The following is a 23,664-nucleotide window of genomic DNA, read 5'->3' as shown; positions in this document are numbered from 1 at the left end:
AGGCCACCTGTCAGCAGTGCTTCCTCCTGGAAGAACTGGGCAGGAGCCCCCGTGGATCCCCAGGCCTGCATGGAATTCACCACCCTGTGCAATAAACATTTCTTTACCACACTGGACTCTGACTTGGAGCATGTCCTCCCAGGGCCAGGACCCCGCCTGGCTTGTCCCTGCAGTCCCCAAGACTGGCAGAGGGCTGGGCACAGAGTGGGACACCCACGGTGGGCTGGACTCTGCTGAGGCCCTATGGGTGGGCTCCAGGGGTCACAGCCTCTGGCTTCCAGGGCTGCCAGAGTGGCTCAGAGGAGCAAGCCAGACACTGGCATCAGGCCTTGGGCCACTGGTTTACAGGACAGGGCAGCCATGTCCCCTTATCTGCTTCAGAAGACTCTTAGCATCCTTACTGGCCGTCTGCACAAGTGTGTTCATCGAAACAGACCATTTCACTATCAGAGACCACCCATCACAACAGTTGTGATGGAAGAGGTGGCCGCCCTGCCAGCATCTGGCCCTGGCTCTGTGATGAGCTTCACGTACTCACCAGGTCGGCGGACACGGCAGTTGTGATGAGCGCGTACGGCCCGCTGACCAGGGCCCCGCTGAGGAGCAGCATGGCTGCAGGAGACAGAAGCCCAGAGGGGGGTCAGCCAGCAGGACAGGCCCCCGGGGGAGCCTCTGCCATCTAAGCTTCTCCCTGTTGATCATCCTGGCATTGCACGCTGGCCCTGCCCTGAGCTGGACATGGGCCGGTCCTGGAAATATGCCCACACCACCAGGAGTGGCCACAGCTGGAGCAAGCGTCATAAACATCTTCCATTAAACTTGCCCTGAGATGGTTGTAGGGCTAATCACACTTTCCCAAAGACTCAAGCCAAGTTCAGAGAACCTGGCCCCTCTTTCCTTGAACCTGGAGAGCAGAAGCCACGCTGAGAGGAAGTGAGAACCTGGACGTCCGAGCCCAGACGTGACCACAGACGTGACCACAGGCGTGATGTGTGTGAGCACCGGATGCAGCCACCACCACAGCCTCATCTGAAGCGGACAGGACTTCCTCTCTTTGCCCACAGCCACTGATGGCCACCCCCAGGAGACCTGGGGCCCCAGCACAGCCCAGTCCCCGATGGGCGGGACCACCATGCCCATTCCCAAAATGCAGTCTCCTAACCTGACCCCGGGTTCACTTTCCCGAACCACCCTCTGGGTCACATTGCTCTGTGTGGAAGCTCCTGGACTAATGGGTCACTTCATGGGCCCCTTGCATCCGGAATTTGCCCTCTGGGTAGCTTTTAATGGGATCCCTACCAATCCCCTCTGCTGGGTTGTGAGACCAAAAGAAGCATTTACTCAACATCAGAGCCTTGATTTGATAGAGCTGCTTGTGCAAAGTTAAAAATAGAGGCTGTGCCCAGAGTGGCAGTTGACGGAGTAGCTCAGAGGGCAGGCCGCCCCCGGGCTTCTGATGCTGGTGCAGGACCTGGGGACCACAGCTCCGCCTGCTGCCTTCCAGGGGATGTGGCTTCTCTGAGGGGCTCCTGCACTGGGCGCCCAGGGCTTCTCACAGGCCAGCCCCGGGGCCTGAACTCTCCCACACTGGCCCTTAAACCTATGGCCTCAGTTCTGCAGACAGGATCCCCGTGGGCCCCTCTGAAAGTTCCCCCTCCAAGGAGGAACACAAGGATGATTTTAGCCACAGTGTGCAAGCCGCATCTTTGCTTCTTTGCTGATTTTTCAGTTCATCTCACAAAGCTGTGTGGACCAAAAAATGGCTGAAGGAAAGAAAGACCTCATGGACTCACCTATGGTGGCTTCCAGCCCCATTCTGCTGATGGAGGAGAACGCGTAGAGCTGTGAACGGTGTCAAAACAGGAGAGGAACAAAGGTTTACTATGAGCAGCTGAGAGATTTCCCAGGAATGTGCATTTCTGAAAAGTGACTCTTGGGCAGCAGCCAGACAGTGGAAGGAAGGCCATGGTGCCCTGGCAGGCTGTCCAAAGACAGGTGTCCAAATGCTTGCAAACTGTCCCCAGGCTGGACGCAGACATGTAGGGTCTGCTGAGCTGGAAACCTGGGAGCGCCCCACCCTGAGCTCCTGGGGGAGGACCCTGGGTTTGGCGCAGCTCTCCCTGAGCCCCGTGTCCCCTCCTGGGCCATCAGCCCTGAATGCCAGGGCCCGGGTGGTGAGGGGACCCCCGTCATTGCTTGTGCATCAAGGTTCTCGGAGTGTTTGTGCTGGGCAATGTCCAGGGCCCCAGGATAACTGAAGACTGGGTTTTGTTCAGGCCAGTGGAGCGGCAGATGGGCAAAGCAGTCAGTGCAAGTTGATGAGCAATAATACTACGTATGATGTTGAGGAAACAGTGATGGTATAACCATGTTCCCCTTGACCCTCGCCTTCACCCTGTGAGGTGGTGCTGCCGGCATCCTCATTTTTCAGATGAGGAAACTGGGGCTCAGAGGGAGAGTAACCTGCCCACTAAACACTTGAAAAGCAATGGAACCTGGGTTATGAGGGGAGGGGTGGTGCTCCCCAGGGAAGCGGGTAGGGCAGCCACAGTGGGGGTGCTCCAAATGAGCAGGAGCCTGCGGGGGGGGAGGCGAGAGGGGGGAAGGGCACCCCAAAGAGAACAGCCCACACATGCACACGTGAAGGCAGGGAGGAGAGAGGAGCCGCGCTGGTGCGCAGTGTGCAGGGAGCAGGGGGCTGGGGGAGGGGAGGCCTGAGTGGGGGGCCCTGAGCGGAGCGGAGGTGACACCAGGTCCCAGAAACCAGAGCCCTGAGAGGAGCTGCGCCGGCAGCTGCAGGTGTGCGGGTGGGAGGACAGGGGGGCTGTTCTGGAGGTGTGGGGGCCGAGACGAGGCGGAGGGGCTGCCGGGCCTACCGTTGGGGCCGCGAGCAGCAGCATCAGGCCGCAGGTGGAGGCCCTTTTCTCCAGGCGATCAGAGATCACACCTGCCAGGATCCCACCTGCAAGGCAGACGGAGGATCCTGAGGGGTGTACGTGCCCGGCAGGGCCCGCACTGCCACAGCAGCAAGGAGAGGAGGACCTCTTCCCTGGGTCCTTTCCACCCCTTGAGCAGGCTGGCCCCAAAGCCCCTTTGCCTGTGAGCATCCTAGCACCACCAGTCTCTCGCCCACCAGGTATCCTGGTCCTCAGGGAGCCCAGGATGGGGCGTGACCTGCTATCAGAGGCCAGGCACTGGGGGCCTCCCAGTAGGGAGCCAAGTCAAACAGTGTCCAGGCGGAGGGTGTCCATGCACCACCTCAGTGGTGAACGCTTTTGTCAAAGTAGGACAAGAGGAAACGAACTCACCGAAGATCCCGCCCACGTCAAACAAGGTGGAGAGCTCCCCCGCCTTCTTGACATCAAGGTGATCTGTTAGGATGACAGCAGAGTGTTTAAAGTGATAACCAAGAAGGACCTATTGTACAGTACAGGAAACTCTGCTCAATGCCATGTGACAGCCTGGATAGCAGGGGACTTCGGGGGAGAATGGATACATATATATGTATGGCAGAGTCCCTTGGCTGCTCACCTGTAACTATCACAACATTGTTCATTGGCTACACCCCAATACAAAATTAAAAGTTAAAAAAAAATGATGGCAGAATGTCACTGTGAGAAGGCCGCAGCAGTGTACAAGCCACACACAATGTTCTTTTGTTTCACCAGCATGATTTAAACCAAACAGCAATTATGATATCCATGATCAGATTAGCAGAGAAGGCAATGGCAACCCACTCCAGTACTCATGACTGGAAAATCCCATGGACAGAGGAGCCTGGTAGGCTACCGTCCGTGGTATCGCACAGAGTTGGACATGACTGAGCAACTTCACTTTCACTTTTCACTTTTGTGCATTGGAGAAGGAAATGGCAACCCACTCCAGTGTTCTTGCCTGGAGAATCTCAGGGATGGGGGAGCCTGGTGGGCTGCCGTCTATGGGGTCGCACAGAGTCAGACAGGACTGAAGCGACTTAGCAGTAGCAGCAGATCAGATTAGCATTAAAATAGTAATTATCAGAGTATATGGGAAAAAAAGGAGTGTGCTTTGTGGGCAGACACACAGAAAGTGTGAAAAATGAACACTCCTAACCGAAAGGTGAGGTTTCACCTGGCTCTGTCTAGGCATCACCCCGCCTTTGCTCTGTGTCCCCTCAGGGCAGCTGTGACGTCCTGGGGAAGGGCTGGCCCGTGGGAGCCCCTCAACATAGACCATATGACCCCCCCACTTTCAGACCTGGGAGGGGGTGAAACCTCCTCCCCCAGAGAAGGAGGCTGAGGTCTCAGGATGCTCAGCGCAGGACTCTGTGTCTCCCAACCCCCGCCTAGACTGACGGGTGACGCTGGATGGTCCCCTCACTGCCTCCGACTCCCATCCCGAGAAACTCTGCCATGCTGCCTCGGGCTCACGCCCCTCTCTGCTGGTCCTTAAAATACTGCTAGTGAAACGGAGCAGGACCTTATGGTCCCTCCCCCAGCCCGTGTCCTCCACCTGCCTTCTGTCTGTGGAAAAGCTTTAGCCAAAGAGTGAGTTTAATCAGAGCAGTGAGAAAATGCAGAAACAAAAGAACACAGTCAAATGAGACTACACAATAATAATGTAGCTATTAAGCAAAGCCAAGGACCTCCTCAAGGACTATAGATAATATTTGGGGCCATCTCCTGTGAGCTGTCTTACAGACACCAAAACCCCTACCGGGTGAAATGATGGTTAATGCAGGTTAATGATGACCAGATTGTAGTTGTGACATAAGCTGCCACAGTTCCAAGAACTGGCCTCAAGGAAATGGAAACAAACCAATCCTGGAACTGAAGATTCAGTTCAGTTCAGTTCAGTCGCTCAGTCGTGTCCGACTCTTTGTGACCCCATGAACCACGGCACGCCAGGCTTTCCTGTCCATCACCAACTTCCGGAGTTCACCCAAACCCATGTCCATTGAGTCAGTGATGCCATCCAGCCATCTATCTCATCCTCTGTCATTCCCTTCTCCTCCTGCCCTCAATCTTTCCCAGCATCAGGGTCTTTTCCAATGAGTCAGCTCTTCGCATCAGGTGGCCAAAGTATTGGAGTTTCAGCTTCAACATCAGTCCTTCCAATGAACACCCAGGACTGATCTCCTTTAGGATGGACTGGTTGGATCTCCTTGCAGTCCAAGGGACTCTCAAGAGTCTTCTCCAACACCACAGTTCAAAAGCATCAATTCTTCGGTGTTCAGCTTTCTTTATAATACAACTCTCACATCCACACATGACTAGTGGAAAACCATAGCCTTGACTAGACGGACCTTTAACTGAAGATTAACTGCACTGAAAACAAGATGACCCTGGTCAGACCACCAGTGACCAGTATCCAGATGACTGTCAGAGCTGACTGTGCTGTTTCTGCATGTAGCCCCTCCCTCCATGTATAAAAGCTCTTGCCCACTGGCTGGCCATCAGTGAAGGGAAGTTGGCCTTTGGACATGCAACCCCTCCCCCACTCCTGTTGTCAGCATCCAACATAGAACAAACTTTCCTTTCCACCAACCTTGCCTCTTTATTAGCTTTTGAGCAGTGAGCAGCCCCACCCTGCCTTCAGTTACACTGGGGACACGTGGTCTGTGCTCTGGAGCCCCCATGCCCCACATTTCTCCTCTTTTCACATTCACTAGGGCACGCACCTCCCAGGGACCCTGGTTCCTTTGCTTTGTCCTCGAAATCCCTAACTCGGGGGCCCAGAGGCCCTGCTGACTGTCTGGGTCCCTGTTCAGTTGTGGCTGCAGCCCCTACACAGGAACCTCTGCTCAGAGAACTGCTGGTCCTTCCCGTCTTCCCCTGTGGTCACGCCCAGGACATGGGGTATATGTTACTACAAACTGGTCTGCTGTGTAGTAACATACAGCTTTGGCCCCTGCTGGACTTCTGAAATGCAGGACAAGCTGTCTGCTGCCCCGGAGTTAGAGCTCAGCTCCAGGAAGCGATTTCCAGGTCAGTCATGAAGGCTGTATTATCTGAGATCCCCAGGGCCTCTCTCCCTGTTCACCAGCTGCTGTGACCAAGTCAGATGCAGCCTAAATTTAAAAGCAGGCTGCCCCAGATAGGAAGCCCCTTGGGGAACCGGTAGCCACAGCTGGGGAACACCAGATCAGCCCTTTAAACTCCATCTAGGTTCTCATCATGGCAATAAAACATTCCTATCTGGATTCTCTTTGTCTGTTGTTGTTCAGTTGCTGAGTTGTGTCTGACTCTTCGTGGCCCCGTGGACTGCAGCATGCCAGGCTCCTCTGTCCTCTGCTTTCTCTCAGTTTGCTCGGATTCTTGTCCACTGAGTTGGTGATGCCATCTAACCATCTCATTGTCTCCACATCTACCTCTTTGTCTACACGTTTCTACTAACCATGCTATGTGATTCAAGAGCATCATGCATCTCTCTCCTTCCCAAGTTTAGAGACACCAGCAGATAAAAGGGAGTCCTGATCACAGCCCTTGAACAGAACTCCCCAGCTGTGCTGCTAGCAAAGGTACTCACCTACATTTGTGATGTAGAGTGGAAGCCAGAAAAGGAATGTGTAGCTGACCAGTTTCGCAAACAGCAGACACAGAGAGAACTCTATCACGCCCTGAAAGAGAGGGAAGGACAGAAGACAGACCTTGGCCCATGATCCCGTAGAAATGGAGCAATGTTCTGACGAGTGAGGATTTGTAAGCAGCTTTTGGCAGGGAGGAGCTCTCTGCAGGAGGCCCCTTTTGTCTCGTCTCTTTAGCAAAGCTATAACATGTTGTTATTGCTGGTGTTCAGTCCTAAGTCATGTCCAACTCTTTGGACGGTAAACTACCAGGCTTCCCTGTCCTTCACTATCTCCCAGAGTTTGCTCAAACTCATGTCCACTGAGTCGGTGATGCCATCCAACCCTCTCATCCTCTGCCGCCCCCTCCTCCTGCCCTCAGCCTTTCCCAGCATCAAAATCTTTCCAATGAGACTGCTCTTCACATCAGGCGGCCAAAGGATTGGAGCTTCAGCTTCAGCTTCAGCATCAGTCCTTCCAATGAGTATTTAGGACTGATTTCCTTTAGGGTAGACTGGTCCTTGCAGTCCAAGGGACTCTCAAGAGTCTTCTCCAACACCACAATTCAAAAGCATCAGTTCTTTGGCGCGCAGACTTCTTTATGGTCCAACTCTCACATTCACACATGACTACCGGGAAAACCTTAGCTTTGACTATATGGACCTTTGTCAGCAAAGCAATGCATCAGCTTTTTTAATATGCTGTCTAGGTTTGCCATAGCTTTTCTTCCAAGGAGCAAGCATCTTTTAATTTCACGGCTGCAGTCACTGTCCACTACATTTTAACTAAACTTAAACCAGTCACTCATATACGCTACTCATTCCTGGCCAGGGCCACATCTCTCAAATCTGTTGCTCACACAATACTTTGCCTAACTGGTCAGTTCTTCCCTAGATCAAAGAAGTAAAAATGAAAAATAAATAATTAACAGATGACCAGATCTCCTCCTTGGCTTCCCCTTCAGTAATCTCACAAGCGAACTGTGTGAACAACACGGCATCTGGAGGAAGATCACAAAGAGTCGCCAAGCCTGCAGGCAGCGGGGTGATGATGGCCCTGATCCTCCATCTCAGTGATTAACCGAGATTACTTTTTCTTTTTAAAAACTTTTGTGTCCTCTTCGGAGTTGGTTTTGGGGGACACAAGTCCTCCTCCCTGACTGCTGGCTACTCTGGTTAAAGCAACTTTCCTTTCTATCAGCATTTGCTTCTCAAGTGTTGCATTCCAGCAGCGAGCAGCTGGACCTGAGTTCAGTGATACCCAGAAGAGACATGTAGATTCTGATAAGGAAACTGAGGTGAGGGGTCTCGCGGCTATTGAGAAATGCTTATATGTTCCACTTTGTGTCTACATTTAGAAAGAGGTGGCCCTTGTGAGATAGTAAGTCCAGGTATCACTTGGGAAATGAGCATGAGAAATCGGGTAACACTAAGGAACCAACTCCTCGGTTGCTTCTCCCAGGCTATCACAGTGCATAGCTATGAACACCCTTCAAATCCAAGCAGAGGTCACGATATGCAATTCATGTCAATGCTCTGGAAATTAAACAACGTTTTCACAGTCACACCCAGTATGGGAGGTGTGTTTAATGTACTTCATGCTTACCAAGTGCGTGCCATTGTGCCTGTTGTGTAGTTAATGATCTCATTTGATGCCGAGAACAGCACTAACTAGTTGTACAGCCACCGAGGCTGCCCTACAGTGAGGAAACAGGCCTAGAGTGGTTACCACCTGTGCCGGGCACACCCAGCCCGCCTGTGGCAGGGCCAGGTCAGGCCAGGCCAGGGGTCTGAAGCCTGTTCTTGCTTCCACCCAACTTCTGTTTATGGTGGGCACCTTAATTTTAGCAACAGTATTTGACCCAGCTACACAATAAAGGAACAACAGAAAAGTTACTACTTGTTATTAACAAATTTAAAAAATAACTGTTATTTGGAACTAGCATCTCCTGCAGGCCAAACCCCCAGAGATCTTTGTTAGGGACCCTGGAGAGTCCAGGCCGGACCTTCAGTGGTTTCTTCTGGCAGGAGAGCAGCTCCTGGGTCCTCAGCAGCCCAGTTTCATCTGGGAGCTGGCAGGACTTTCTGTTTAAAGCAGCAGTTCTCAGTTCCTTCATTGGGTGCCGTGATGCTGAGGGTCTGCGTGCACTGTTGGGTTTCTAGCTCAGCACAGTTGCCGTGGAGCCTCTGAGTTCCCTCTTCCAATTCTCCCCGAGGCCAGCATGAGGGAAGCGCCCTTGCTTGCATCTGTTCCCCTGAACAGGCACCCAAGGGCAGGAGCCAGGTGTTCTAGAGTGTGGCCCCCAGGGGCCAGTGTGCTCTCCCCCTCCTCCCATCTCTGCTCTTGGCTCCCTGCCTTTGTCCCCCTCCACAGCTCCACGTCAGAGGAACACAGTTGCTCACAGGCCTTTGCACAGCTCCCAGCATGCTCTGCTCTGGGAGCTCTTGGATTTCACATCCATAATATACATACATAATATATATTATAACTATTAACAGGTGAACAAAACACTGCAGCCTTATTCAGCCCTGAGCTGATCTGCTTGCAATTCTGGTTCATGCTATGGATTTCTACGAGCTTCCCAGGTGGCTCAGTGGTATAGAACCTGCCTACCAATGCAGGAGGCACAGTTTCGATCCCTGAGTCAGGAAGATCCCCTGGGGGAGGAAATAGCAACCCGCTCCAGTATGCTTGCCTGGAGAATCCCATGGACAGAGGAGCCTAGTGGGCTACATTTCATGGGGTCACAAAGAGTTGAACGAAACTGAGCCACTAAGGACAGCACTTGGATTTCCAATGTGTAGATAATATGATCATGGATTTCTCTTTCTAAACTTATCAACAGCTCAGTGTCTATTCACAGCATTATGTGTAATTTGCAGTAAACAGACACTGTTCACAAATGCCCCCTCTCGAGAGGGTCGTGTACTCACGGGAATCTTCAGGGCCCCTGTGAAGCTGATGGCTGCCATGCCGCCCCCGCCGTCTGCCGGGAGGATGACCACGTGGTTCTGGTGGCCAGAGTGTTTCCCATCTGACAGCAGTAGACGCTGCATCTCTGGGTCCTGGAGACGAACCCGCAGAAAAAGAGAAAGAGAAGAAAATGTGTTATCAGGCCGTCGACTTGGGAGGTGGGTATGCCCTGGACAGCATCCTCACATGGCCATTGCTTTTACAGCCATCAGCATCCACGTGGTTTTGGGAAACACTAATCAAAGACATGCAGAATCTTTTGACTCAACTCTAGGACTCTGTTTGCGAAAAATACTTTTCGATGTGGAAAAATACTTATATGATAAGATTAATGTCACGCCATTATTGAGAAAAATTGCTAAAGTACATCCACATAACCGACATATCCTGCAGCTGTAAAAAAAAAAAGGTTGTGAGATTTGAAGAAATGAGAAAGTGCTTATGATACATTAAGCAATAAAACATCATTCAAAAGCATTTTCATTATGATCTCATTGAATGTTTAAATATAAACCTATTTAAGTAGGTTAACTATTGGATTATTTACAGGGAAAAAGAAGCTAAATTCTAAACCGACAATGGTTATCACTCAGTGGTAGAATTATGTGTGAAAGTGAAAGTTGCTCAGTCATGTCCAACTTCTTTGCGAGGCCATGGACTCTACAGTCCATGGAATTCTCCAGGCCGGAATACTGGAGTGGGTAGCCTTTCCCTTCTCCAGGGGATCTTCCCAACCCAGGTCTCCTGCATTGTAGGTAGATTGTTTACTGAGCCACAAGGGAAGCCCAAGAGTACTGGAGAGGGTAACCTATCCCTTGTCCAGCGGATCTTCCTGGCCCACGAATCAAACTGGGGTGTCCTGCATTGCAGGTGGATTCTTTACCAACTGAGCTATCATGGAAGCCCCAGAATTATGTGTAATTTGTATGAAATGTCAGTTAAGCAGTTCACAAAGGACACACATGATCACAAACAATATTATTTTAAACTTCATAAACTAATTCCAATATTTCACAAATTTTGATTCTGGACATCCCTAAAGTTTATCATCATTAAAGCAAAGAACAGTGGTCCCCAACTCAGGGTGGGACATCAAGTCAGAGAAATGATGATTTAAAAATGTCCTCATAAAGGCACTATGGAGGTCGAAGATTTAAAAAGAGATGTTTCTATGTATTCCAGACTTTCCACAAAATCAAACAGGTTTTATTGATTTCTCTCACCCACTCCAATATTCCTGCCTGGAGAATTCCATGGACAAAGGAGCCTGCCAGGCTACAGTCCACTGGGTCAGAAAGAGTCAGACATGACTGAGTGATTATCACTCACTCACACTATATAAACTATGCAAGCGGTATTCAAAATGCAGTTAAATTGAAAAAAAAAAAGAAAACGACAAAGCATTGCCACATCTGTTTCTTGATATCAGAATTCTCTTCTGGTGAAGAACAGAAATTTGGAAAACAGGGTGGCAGGCTGCAGCACGGGCAGCCCCTCGGGCACTGAGCACCCAGCATGGCTCAGACATCGAGAGCTGGCCTCTGGTGAGCATGGCCACAGTTAACTACGTTCTCTGATGCTCCAGGATGCCGATGACAAGCCCCCGCTTGGAACCAGAGCATCCTCCTAAAGACAATGCCACAGAGGTATGTGAATACAGAGACCCTCTATTTGAGTCTGGAGATAAACTTCTCTCTGGAGAATTACACAGCTGTCCTGTGTGTGTAAGTCACTTCAGTCGTGTCTGACTCTTTGAGACCCTATGGACCATACCCACCAGGCTCCTCTGTCCTTGGGATTCTCCAGGCAAGAGTGCTGGGGTGGGTTGCCATTCCCTCCTCCAGGGATCTTCCCAACCCAGGGATTGAACCCACATTTCTTACATCTCCTGCATTAGCAGGTGGGTTCTTTACCACTAGCACCAGCTGTCCTGTGTAGAAAATGAAATCAATTATTCTCAACCCTGGCATCTCCTGGGCACTCTGAGAGACTCCCAGGCTGTACCCTGGACCCAATATAGCAATCTTGGGAGCAGGCCTCCAGAAAGTCGTTTGTGTCATTAGGCTGAGAACCGCAGGATAGACTTTTTTTTAACACTAAATGTTCTGACAGGTGAACCATGAAATGCAGCCAGATAATGAAAAAAAAGGAAGAGAAAAGACTGCTCAGCCAGGAGGGTAGTAATCACAGGTCCAGCACAGAAACCCACCTGGTCACAGCCCAGGGTTGGCACTGACCCTTCCTTGTTCAGAACACTGGGTACAGTATTCTGTATACTGGGTTCAAAGCCTCAGTCCAGCCCCTCTGCCCTAAGCCATGAGGAGCCCCTCAGGCCAGTCGGGAAGCCCTGTCTTCATTTCAGACAGGCCTCCTGCCCACACCTGCTCATCCTCTGTGCACAACCTGGGGGAGTGAGGAGGGGGTGGTTCCAGTCTCCTAAGGCCAGTATTTTGCAGCATCTGGAGGAGGGATCTGTGAGGTCGGGGTGGGGGCGGGGGGGCCGCGGTTGGTTTCCAAAGCGAACCAGGAGAGCAAGGCTGCCTCCTTCTGGGAACCAACAGAGACCCGCTGGGGGAACTGGGTACGGGAAGCGGTATGCCTAGAGCCCCCAGGGCATCTGCTGGGACAGAGAGACCTCAGTGGGCTGAGAGCTCGTTCAGCCTAGGGCCCGCACTCTGAGGTTTACACATTCACAGAGCAAAAAGGCTCCGCGTGATGAAAGCAAGCACACACGGGAGTTTGCATGAGAGACGGCTCAGCCCAGCCTCAACCTGTGCTGACACCACGTGGAGCTGTCAGATGGAGTAACCTTTATTTCTGTTTTTTATTAAAGAATTTCTTATTGGAGTATAAATGCTTTACAATGTTGTGCTAGTTTCTTCTGTATAACAAAGTGAATCCATTGTATGTTTATGTATATACATCCCTTCCCACTTGGACCTCCTTCCCTCCCCACCCCTCAATCCCTTAGATCTAGGTCATTAACCTTTAGCATCTAAACATCCGCTCAGCACCCTTTAAGTGGTTGCTGAGCCACACCCATCAGAAAGACCCTCAGGGGTGTAGGAGAGAGTAGGACTGGGAGTTTGGGATGAGCACATAGAAACTGGAATACATAGAATGGATAAACAAGGTCCTACTATACAGCACAGGGAATTATATCCAATATCCTGTGATAAACCATAATGGAAAAGAATATGAAAAAGAATGTGTTAACATATGTGTGTATAACTGAGTCACTTTGCTGTACAGCAGGCAATTAACGCAACATTGAAATTCAACTATACTTCAATAAAAACAAAATTTAAAAAGATAAAAAACAAGAAGTGGAAAGAATTATTAAACAAAAGACCCTTAGAGAAGCCAAAGATGACAAAAAAGACGTATAGCTATAAGGAGGACAAATGTCAACCATCCCCAACATGACATCACGAAAACCCGCAAGGTTGGACGCAGGTCACCACATGGGAAGTGACCCCAGAGCCTCTTTCTCTGTTCATGTTCTTGTCCTCGCCCTACCCGCCTCTTTATGATTTTTTTTCCATGAAGTCATTAGGAACCATGCCTGGGGCAGAAAAAGATTAAGCAGTCCCAGCTGAAAAGCCACTGTGGTCAGGGGCCTGGGTAAGGCTCAACTCTGAGCTGGTCACTCTGTGAAAGGGGACACCAGGGTGTGCTGTCAAACAGGTGACGCATCCTGCCTGCTGGCCCGGGGGCCACCTCCGGTACATGAGCTCCTCCTATGACAGAAGGGAGGGGACCAAGCCTGAATAGTGCGCCGGGGCTAGCTGAAAGGAAACGCCCTTCCACCCCGGCCGACGCCTGCCTGGTCACATCCACATCAAGGTCAGCCTGAAACAGGACCTCCTGGGGCCTCGGAATATGTCACTGTCTCTTTGGTGACATGTTGATAAATAGACTTTCGTAGAAGAAAAGAAAAAGGAAGAGGAAGTCACATTTATAAGACAGGGCTAGCTTTCCTGGCCAGTAACCACATTAGAGAGCCTTCCCAGGTGCCTCTAGTGGTAAAGAATCTGCCTGCCAACGCAAAAGATGCAGGTTTGATCCCTAGGCGGGGAAGATCCCCGGGAGGAGGGCGCAGCAACCCACTGCAGTACTCTTGCCTGGAGACAGACAGTCTTGCTTGGCTATAGTCCATGGTGTCCTAAAGAGTCAGACACAACTGAGCACACACACACACACACACAACTACATTAGAATACAGGGCCTGGCTCTCACCTCTGGAAAAAGGTAAGTCTTCAGCAACAAATGGAGAGGAATTAGAGCCATCTGGACACTGATTAAGGGCTTCCCTGGCAGCTCAGATGGTAAAGCGTCTGTCTGCAATGCGGGAGACCTGGGTTCGATCCCTGAGTTGGGAAGATCCCCTGGAGAAAGCAATGGCAACCCACTCCAGTATCCTTGCCTGGAAAATCTCATGGACAGAGGAACCTGGTAGGCTATAGTCCATGGAGTCGCAAAGAGTCGGACACAACGGACATTGATTAAGACCCAATGCTTTATACCGGTATTTCTGTTCCCCCCAAATGTATATGTTGAACTCCTGTCTCTAACATGATGGAATTAGGAGGTGGGGCCTCCTAGAGGTGATTAGGCCACAAAGGTGGAGCTGGGTGAGGAGGTTAGTGCCCATATAGGAAGAGACAGCAGAGAGCTGGCTTCTCTCCCTGCTCCACCAAGTGAGGGTTCCTGGGGAAGGGAGCTGCCCACCAGCCGGGAAGCAGGCTCCCTCCAGATGTCGGAACTGCTGGAGCCTTGATGTGGGACTTCCCAGCCTCCAAAAATACATGTTTAAAATGCGAGAAATAAATGTTTATTGTTTTAGCCACCCAGTCTATGATATTTTTGTTCCATCAGCCCAATATGAGATACCCGATTTTGATGGAAACTCAGAAATGAGTAGAGATTTGAAAACATTTCAGTTGAATTTCACTAAATCCAAGAACCAAACTGTATGAGATACTATTTTTCCTTTTTCCATTATTTCAACCACCTGAAATAGTTCCCTTGGGCAATAAAGAAAAAAAAAATGTAGGAAGTCTGTTTAGAACACTTATCCTTTAAGCTAACTGACTTGAGAATACCGTACACTTTCCAGGATTATAACCAAATATAAAGTGGCCCTGCAGCTGGGTGTGGTCAGCCAGACAGAAGCGATGCAAGGCATTTCTTGGGAGCACAGCCCTCCCTTGGTACCCGGGATCGGTAGGGGACTGGTATCAGGATTCCCCTTAGAGACTCAAATCCTCAGATACTCGAATCCTTTGCATATGATGGCTAAGAACAGTCGGCCCCCATATGGGCAGGTTTCACAGCCCTCTGGACACAAAGGGCTGACTGCATCCTAAGAGGAGAGGTTCAGGTGAGGTCCAGGCCAGGGAAGAGCCCTGGACTGCTAACCTCTTCATTTCTGAGGCAAACCTGGCAGGGAGCTCAGCCCATCTGTGCCTCAACTTCCTCTTCTGTATAATGGACAGGCAGTGAAGGGGCTGGAAGCTGACTTTCTATGTTGTTTCTGGATCCTCCTCTTTTTCCCAGCCCACCTTATGCTCTCCCCACATGAAACCCCCTTGGGTCAGTATGTGCAGACTCAGCCCTCCTAGACAACTCTGTCCAAGGCCACTGGCTCAGGGAAGCTCCCAAGACCAGGCCTGAACTAGCGCCTGCTCAGTCCTCCCTGGGCAGCTCTGTCTGGTTGGTTTTCTCTCTGCATCCCACACCTGCCCTCTTCCCCCAAGGATGTGAGGTCCACAGGGGTGACGGATGTTGGGTGAGGAGTGAGGGGATGATGCCCTGGCACAGTCTCACCTGGAGAGGGGCTGCAACCCCAAATGCTGCAGATGGCTGTCCAATGAGTGAATCGCTCACAAATCTGAGTCACAAACTTAAAGGAAGCGCAGCTCACCATCCAAACAAAGTGAACAAATGTGAACTGAAGAAACACAACACCCTGGGTGTCAGCAACAGGGGTCACTGAGGCAGGACCCAACTGCCTGCCTGCGGAACTCACCGGAGGCTTGCTCCTCTCCTCGGCTGGGACCGGCTTATGTGGCCAGAACCTGTGTGCACCATTCTCGTAGCCTCTCAGATGCTGAGGGAATAAAGTTAATTAGAGCAATTACTGAATCAATGACCAGAAATGACAGCTATGCTCACTGCCGCAAGCATACTGTCTTCATGAAAATGCTACCCAGGGAAAATAAGGCAAATGTTTAAAACAAAACAAAGGCTGCTCAGTTTATTCTCAAGACTCCAGACCCTCAGAAAAACAGAGGGTAAAAGTGAAATCCTTTCCTGAAGAATCATCCAAGACTGAAGAACATTGCTGTTGTTCAATTGCAAACTCATGTCCAACCCTTTGCGACCCCATGGACTGCAGCCAGCCAGGCTCCTCTGTCCGTAGGATTTCCCAGGCAAGAATACTGGAGTGGGGTGCCATTCCCTTCTCCAGGGGATCTTCCTGGCAAGGGAGTGAATCCCCATTTCCTGCACTGGCAGGTCAATTCTTTACCACTGCACCACTTTGGAGGCCCCTAATCAGCTATACTCCAACTGTTTCTGTTCAGTCACTCAGTTTTGTCTGACTCTTTGCAGCCTCACAGACTGCAGCACGCCAGGCTCCTCTGTCCTTCACTATCTCCCAGAGTCTGTTCAAATTCATGTCCATTGAGTTGGTGATGCCATCCAACCATCTCACTCTCTGCTGCCCCCTTCTCCTCCTGTCCTCAATCTTTCCCAGCATTACGATCTTTTCCAATGAGCTGGCTCTTCACATCAGGTGGCCAAAGTATTCGAGCTTCAGCATCAGTCTTTCCAATGAATATTCAGGGTTGATTTCCTTTAGGATTGACTGGCTTGATCTCCACGCAGTCCAAGTGACTCTCAAGAGTCTTCTGAAGCATCATAATTTGAAAACCACAGTTCTTTGGCTCTCAGCCTTCTTTATGGTCCAGTTCTCACATCCATACACGACTACTGGAAAAACCATAGCTTTGATTATTCGGACCTTTGTTGGCAAAGTGATAAGACCGAAGAATAAAAAAACGTAAAAATGCTGGTTAAGGCAACTTAACTTTTATGAATGGCTTTGACATTTTTAAGACTGAAAGGCCTTCAGAAATAATATAGGTCAATGTTTTTCTCTAACAAGTGAAAAAAAAAAAAGAGACCTTCTTACACCAGCAGATTCAGAAGGAAGAAAACACTCTCCACATAGGCTTGTTGGACAAGATACAGCTCAGCCACTGGGGTTATGGTGTGTAAGTGTGTGTGTGTGTGTGTGTGTGTGTGTGTGTATACAGTAAATATGTTTTAATTTCTCTTGGTTCCCAGGTGGCATCAGTGGTAAAGAATCCACCTGCAATGCAGGAGACCTGGGTTCTGTCCCTGGATTGGGAAGATCCTCTGGAGAAGAGCGTGGCAACCCACTCCAGTATTCTTGCCTGGAAAATTCCACAGACAGAGGAGCCTGGTGGGCTACAGTTCACGGGGTCACAAAGAGTCAGTCACAACTGGGGGCACATGTGCCACAGCGCACTTAATTTCTGTTAGCTGCACCCGGGAGTGAAATTGCTGGGTCATCTGGTAACTCTATGCTTAACGTTTTGAGGAACTGCCAGACTGTTTTCCAACGTGGTTGCACCATTTTAATATCCTCACCAGCAGTGTATGAGTATTCCAATCTGTTATTATCTTCTTGATTCAGCCAGTGCAATGAGTATGAAGTGGTATCTCATTATGGTTTGGATTACATTTCCTTGATGACTCACGACATTAAACAGCTTTTCATGTGTTTATTCGCCATTTATTTATCTTCTTTGGAGAAACACCTCTTCAGATTCTTTTAGCCCTTTTAAACTAGGTTGTCTTTCCTATTACTGAGTTCTAAGTGTTCTTTATATACTTCAGTTCAGTTCAGTTCAGTTCAGTCACTCAGTCGTGTCCAACTCTTTGTGACCCCATGGACTGTAGCATTCCAGGCTTCCCTGTCCATCACTAACTACCAGAGCTTGCTCAAACTCATGTCCATCGAGTCAGTGATACCATCCAACCATCTCATCCTCTGTCGTCCCCCTCTCCTTCCACCTTCAATCTTTCCCAGCATCAGGGTCTTTTCCAACAAGTCAGTTCTTTCCATCAGGTGGCCAAAGTATTGGAGTTTCAGCATCAGTCCTTCCAATGAACATTCTGGATTGATTTCCTTTAGGATGGTTCCTGAAGAACTATGGACAGAGGTTCGTGACATTGTATAGGAGGCAGTGATTAAGACCATCCCAAAGAAAAGGAAATGCAAAAACGCAAAATGGTTGTCTGAGGAGGCCTTACAAACAGCTGAGAAAAGAAGAGCTAAAGGCAAAGGAGAAACAGAACGATACACTCTTCTGAATGCAGAGTTCTTTACATAATCTAGATACAAGTCTATGATCAGATACATGATTCGTGCATGTTTTCTACCATTCTTTGGGTTGTATTTTCACTTTCTTAATGGTATCCCTTGAAACCTAGAAGTTTTAAATTCAGTGAAGTCCAGTTTATCTGTTTTTACCTCCATGCTTTGTGGTTTTGGTGTCATATCCAAGGAGGCTGGCTTAATCCAAGATCTTGAAGATTTCCTCCTGTATTTTCTTCTAAGAGTTTTATAGTTTTCACTCTCACCTTTAGGTCTTTGGGGCTTCCCTGATAGCTCAGTTGGTAAAGAATCCGCCTGCAAGGCAGGAGACCCTGGTTCAATTCCTGGGTCGGGAAGATCCCCTGGAGAAAGGAAAGGCTACCCTCTCCAGTACTTCTGGATTTCCCTTGTGGCTCAGCTGGTAAAGAATCTGCCTGCAATGTGGGAGGCCTGGGTTCGATCCCTGGGTTAGGAAGATCCCCTGGAGACGGGAAAGGCTACCCATTCCAGTATTCTGGCCTGGAGAATTCCATGGACTGGATAGTCCATGGGTTCCCAAAGAGTTGGATACGACTGAGTGACTTTCACTTTAGGTCTTTAATCCATTTTAATTTTGTGTATGGTATGAAGAAGTGTTCCAAATTCTTTCTTTGAATGTGGCTATCCAGCTGTCTCAGCACCATGTGTTAAAAAGACTATCTTTTTCCCATTGAATGGTCTTGGCGCCTTTGTCAAAAAACAATTGACCATACACATGAGGGTTTGTTTCTGGACTCAGTTCTCGTCTATCGATCTATATGTTTAACCTTATAATAGTAACATAGACAGAGCCTTAATTAGAGCAGCTTTGTAGTAAGTTTTGAAATCGGGATGTGTGAGTCCAGCTTCGTTCTTTTTCAGGATTCTTTTGGCTATTCTAGATTCCTTGAATTTTCATAAGAAATCAAGGATAAATTTATCATTTTTTTCCAAGAAGCCAGCTGGGGTTTTGATATAGATTACACACAATCAGTAGGTCCATCTAGGGAAATACTGCCATCTTGACAATATTCACTGAGTCTTCCTGGCCGTGAATACAGGATGTATTTTCATTTCTTAGGCCTTCAACTTCTTTCAACAATGTTTTGTAGTTTTCAATGGATATCAGTCTTGTCCTTCCTTGGTTAAATTTATTTCTGAGTATTTCATTCCTTTTGCTGTTGCTGTCAATAAAATTGCCTTCTTAATTTCATTTTTGGATTGTTCATTGCTACTGTATAGAAATACAACTGACTTTTATATGCTGATTTTGTATCTTGCAATCTTGCTAATTTTTTAATTAGTTTGAATAGGTTTTTGGTGGATTCCTTGGGATTTCCTATAGACAAGATCACATCGTCTACAAAGAGGCACTTTTGACTTATTCTTGTCCAATCTGCGGGCCTCGAATTTCATTTTCTTGTTCAGATGCTCTGGCTAGAACTTCTGTATGTTAACTAGAAATGGTGAGAGCAGTCATCCTTGTTCTGTTCCTGACGTTACAGGGAAAGCATCCCATCGTTCATCATGAAGTGCGATGTTAGCTGCGGGTTTTCATCGATGCCCTTCATCTGGTTGAGGCAAGTCTCTTCTACGTCTAGTCTGCTGAGTGTTTCATCATTAAGGGATGCTGGATTTTGTTGAAGGCTTTCTCTGCTTCTATTGAAATGACCCCAGAGTTTCTGGTCCTTTATTCTATTGAGGTAAGTATTACATTAATTGATGTTCAGGTGTTAAACCAGGTGTGAGGAGATCAACCCTGGGATTTCTTTGGAAGGAATGATGCTAAAGCTGAAGCTCCAGTACTTTGGCCACCTCATGTGAAGAGTTGACTCATTGGAAAAGACTCTGATGCTGGGAGGGATTGAGGGCAGGAGGAGAAGGGGACGACCGAGGATGAGACAGCTGGATGGCATCACTGACTTGATGGACACGTGTCTGAGTGAACTCCGGGAGTTGGTGATGGACAGGGAGGCCTGGCATGCTGCGATTCATGGGGTCACAAAGAGTCGGACACGACTGAGCGACTGAACTGAACTGAACTGATACTGGAATAAATCCCACTGAATCATGATGCTTAAACCTTTTCATATGCTGCTGGATTAATATTCTGTTAAGTTTTGCATCTACACTCATGAGAGAACTTGGTCTGCAGTTTTCTGTTCTTGTGATGTCTTGTTTTCTTATATTATAGGATAATATAGAATAAGCGGGGAGTGTTCTCTTTTATTTCTTTGGAAGAGTTTGTGAATAGCTGGTATTAATTCTCTGAATGTTTGTCGGAATTCACCAGTGAAGTCCTCTAGTCCTGGGGTTTTCTTTGTATTAACATTAAAACTTTTCATTAATAATTCAGTTTCTTTCCTTGTTATATGTCTATTCAGATTCTCTCTCGAGTCAGTTCTGGCAATTTATATTTTTCTAGGAATTTTCCCATTTATTCTAAGCTATCTAACTTGTTAGTATACAGTTGTCCATAGAATTCCTTTATGCTTCTTTCTATAAAGTTGGTAGTAACATCCCCTCTCTCATTCCAGATTTTGGTGATGTGAATCTTCTGTCTTTTTCCTGATCAGTCTAAAGGAATCTCCATTTTATAGATCTTTTCAAAGAACCAACTTTTGACTTATGGTCACAAAATGTTGCCTCCCAGTTTCAGTAAACAAAGAATGTTGCTGCCACCAAGCCATCAGCCACTACAGCCCCCTTCTAAGGTGTGCCCTGAGGGGTTTCAGGAAGATGAAAAAGGATCTTAGCCATAGATAGCTAGGATATCTAGGATGCTTATCTAAGGAACAATTTCAATGAGCCCAGCCTCCTGCATCTTACCATACAGACACAGGCAATAAAGTCATTTACTTGAGATGTCTGGTTTTTTGTGATTAGCAATAATCTTTTGAAGTATGTTGCTTTTATTTTATTTTATTTTTTTAGCAAAAGCTCCTATCCATCCTGGCCCCTCCCTTACCTCTTTGGAACACTTCCTCAGAGCCACTGACAGGCTTCAGTCCTCAGTGAGTTCTCTGAATAAAACATCACTCACAACTTACAGGTTGTGTGTTTTTTCTGTTGACAAGTTTAATTGATTTCCCCTATTGTTTTTCTATTCTTTTCTCTTGTTGTTTGTTTGTTTTTAATAAAAGAGTCCTTATGGGACTTCCCTGGTGGTCCAGTGGTTAAGAGTCTGCTTTGCAATGCAGGGGACATGAGTTCAATCCCTGGTGGGGGAACTAAGACCCCACATGACAAAAAGCAACTAAGCCTGCAAGCCACAACTTCTGAGATCACATGACTCAAGAAGATTCTGGAATCTGCAACTAAAACTCAGAGCAGCCAAATAAACAAATTTTTAAAAATTTAAAATAAATTTAAGAAAAGAGTCCTTATATTTTATAAACACACACTGAAATAGTCAGAGACAAAATGTTATAATATGGTGACCAATATTTGCATACAAAATAAACTCTGAGGAGAAGGGGGGCGGTCTTAGAAGGGGTACTGATACCATGAGATGAGCGGGTAAAGGGTACATGCACATTCATTACACTATTCTTTCTACTTTCTCACGTTTTAAAATTTCTGTAACAAAATCTTTAAAGAACTGGACAAATAAAAACTGCATGCTGAAAAGAAGAACTTCGGATGGGAAATTCCCAGGACGGGGCTGTGCCCGGAAGTCAGCACCTGTGAAAGGCCTTGCACGTGCAGCTTGCACAGAGCTCTGCTCATGATGAGGGGCAGGTGCAAACGGGCAGAGCAGATGGGGAAGAAGCCCAGCCCAGCCCCAGCCCTGGCTTCTGCGGGCCCTCGGGAAGCCCTCTCTTCCCCCCGCCCCATGGGTCTCCCCAGGGCCCTACAAGAAGTGAGCACAATTCCTGTGGGAAAGAGAACTTTGGGACTGTTGTAGAATCTGAAGAAACGTCTCCAGAAATCAGTCCAGTCTCTCCCTCTGACCGAATCCCTTTGAGAGTTGGAAAGAGGAAGGGGAGCCCCGATTCCCCATGAGACCTGGAGAAGCTGGCACCCCAGGGGCTCCTCGAGCTGTCAGGGGGACTGAGCAAGGGAAATGACTCAGCTTCAGCCCAGGTCACACACACAAGTGCAGGAATGCCTCCGGCACAGGGATGCTCTTCCATATGTCTGAGCTGTGCACAAGGCCGATTACACACGAGGACAGCGATGCTCACTGCCATTATAAGTAATCTTTTCCTAAAACTGCCAATATTTTGAGGGTGGGACTGGTGCACACATTTGTTACCCACTGACAAGACAGACAGGGTCAGGCTGGTGACAGTGACCAGACACGGCCCTGGAAGGCACGAGAAGCAGAGAGCGTGTCCTTACCGTGGCCGGGGAGGACGAGCAGGCGATGTCCTTCGGATCTGAAACACCAAACAGGAACAGTGTGAATCAGGGCTGGGTGCTTCCTCCAACACAAGAAATTAAACCAGAACAAGGCATCATTTGACACTTTTACTAAATAAACAACCATTAAAAAAAAAAAAAAAATGCGAGAGGCAGCCTGTCTGGTGGGGTGAGGGCAGAGGTTGGCTATCCCTGCACAAACCCACATGTACACACCCCTTCCCTCACTCAGGCCCCGAGACTGCCTGATCCCTGCGCACTGAAGCTGGGAGAACAGGCAACCAGTGCCAGCAAACGCAGGTCATCATGAATCTGAAGCCCACTTTGCAGAACAGAAAATAGTTTACAAACAGAAACAAGCAGAGCATACGTGTACTGTGGAGACCAGCCTTGTCAGACATATTTAAAGGATAAGTGTCAGAAGGAAACAAAACATGACCAGGAGATCTGAGCAGTGGGACTCTGATAACATTTAGGATGAGTCATTTAATGTTATGGGATGAATAAGAAGGAAAGATTAGTGGGCACAAAACACCTATCTTGAAATAGAAAAAAATGCCTTTTACTGAAATGCAAGGAGGTGTGAAATAAGTCATATTTTATAGCAAGCAAAGAAAAATCTAAACATGAAGATTCATCTCTGCCCTTTGGAGACCTCTCCTCCTCACTGTGAATTCTGTATCTGGATTAGGCACGGACCAGACTTGCCCATCGCGGCTTCCCTAGTGGCTCTGCCGGTAAAGAATCTGCCTGCAACGCAGGAGACCGGGCTTCGATCCCTGGGTCGGGAAGATCCCCTGGAGAAGGGCATGGCAACCCACTCCAGTATTCTTGCCTGGAGAATCCCATGGACAGAGGAGCCTGGTGGGCTATAGTCCATGGGTTCACAAAGAGTCGGACATGTCTGAGCAACTGACACTTTCACTTTTCAAACCTCCCCATTGGCAGGAACACCCGCTCATCCAGGAAGAGCAAAGTTCTCCCAGCATCCACAGATCAACAGTCCTTAAAGACCACATCCCTTCTGGGTCTGGGCATGGGTCACAGGACCCACCGCAACGCCGCTCAGACCTGGACTTGTAATCTGTCAATAACACGACATTTGATGTAGTCTTCTGTCTCAAAAAAATCTGATCTGTGTCCTGACTTCTAACTGGTGGAACAGTTCTCAGAGCATTCTAAGACATGCTTCCCAGATAATAGCAACCCTCAAACTTGGCTCAAATAAAACTTTCCAATTCTTTCTTAAATCTACTGTTTAATTTTTCATTGATGGAGGGAAAGACATGAAAAGGAACAAATCCAGAAGCTAGGCTTTTTTCACTTTCCTAATTAAGACCATGTCCATGTGATC

General features: G+C 48.4%; 1 protein-coding gene across 3 annotated transcripts in view; it reads right to left on the bottom strand.

The window, feature by feature from the left end:
* The window catches only part of SLC37A1 (solute carrier family 37 member 1), a 72,748-nt gene that overhangs the window by 12,349 nt on the left and 36,735 nt on the right, over window positions 1-23,664 (bottom strand). For 2 of the 3 annotated variants that reach the window (XM_052637150.1, XM_052637159.1), the window contains exons 9-16: window positions 22,290-22,327; window positions 15,549-15,629; window positions 9,478-9,609; window positions 6,508-6,598; window positions 3,309-3,371; window positions 2,877-2,962; window positions 1,794-1,842; window positions 539-612 (exon numbers count right to left, since the gene is read on the bottom strand). In XM_052637150.1, the coding sequence (XP_052493110.1) occupies window positions 539-612; window positions 1,794-1,842; window positions 2,877-2,962; window positions 3,309-3,371; window positions 6,508-6,598; window positions 9,478-9,609; window positions 15,549-15,629; window positions 22,290-22,327 (614 nt within the window). The remainder of the gene's footprint in view (window positions 1-538; window positions 613-1,793; window positions 1,843-2,876; window positions 2,963-3,308; window positions 3,372-6,507; window positions 6,599-9,477; window positions 9,610-15,548; window positions 15,630-22,289; window positions 22,328-23,664) is intronic. The other variant, XM_052637168.1, reaches the window with a different exon arrangement.

Source organism: Budorcas taxicolor, chromosome 1, assembly GCF_023091745.1.
Source record: "Budorcas taxicolor isolate Tak-1 chromosome 1, Takin1.1, whole genome shotgun sequence".
NCBI lineage: Eukaryota > Metazoa > Chordata > Mammalia > Artiodactyla > Bovidae > Budorcas > Budorcas taxicolor.
Note: the sequence above shows the minus strand (reverse complement) of the source record. Positions and strands in the feature narration are given on the sequence as shown.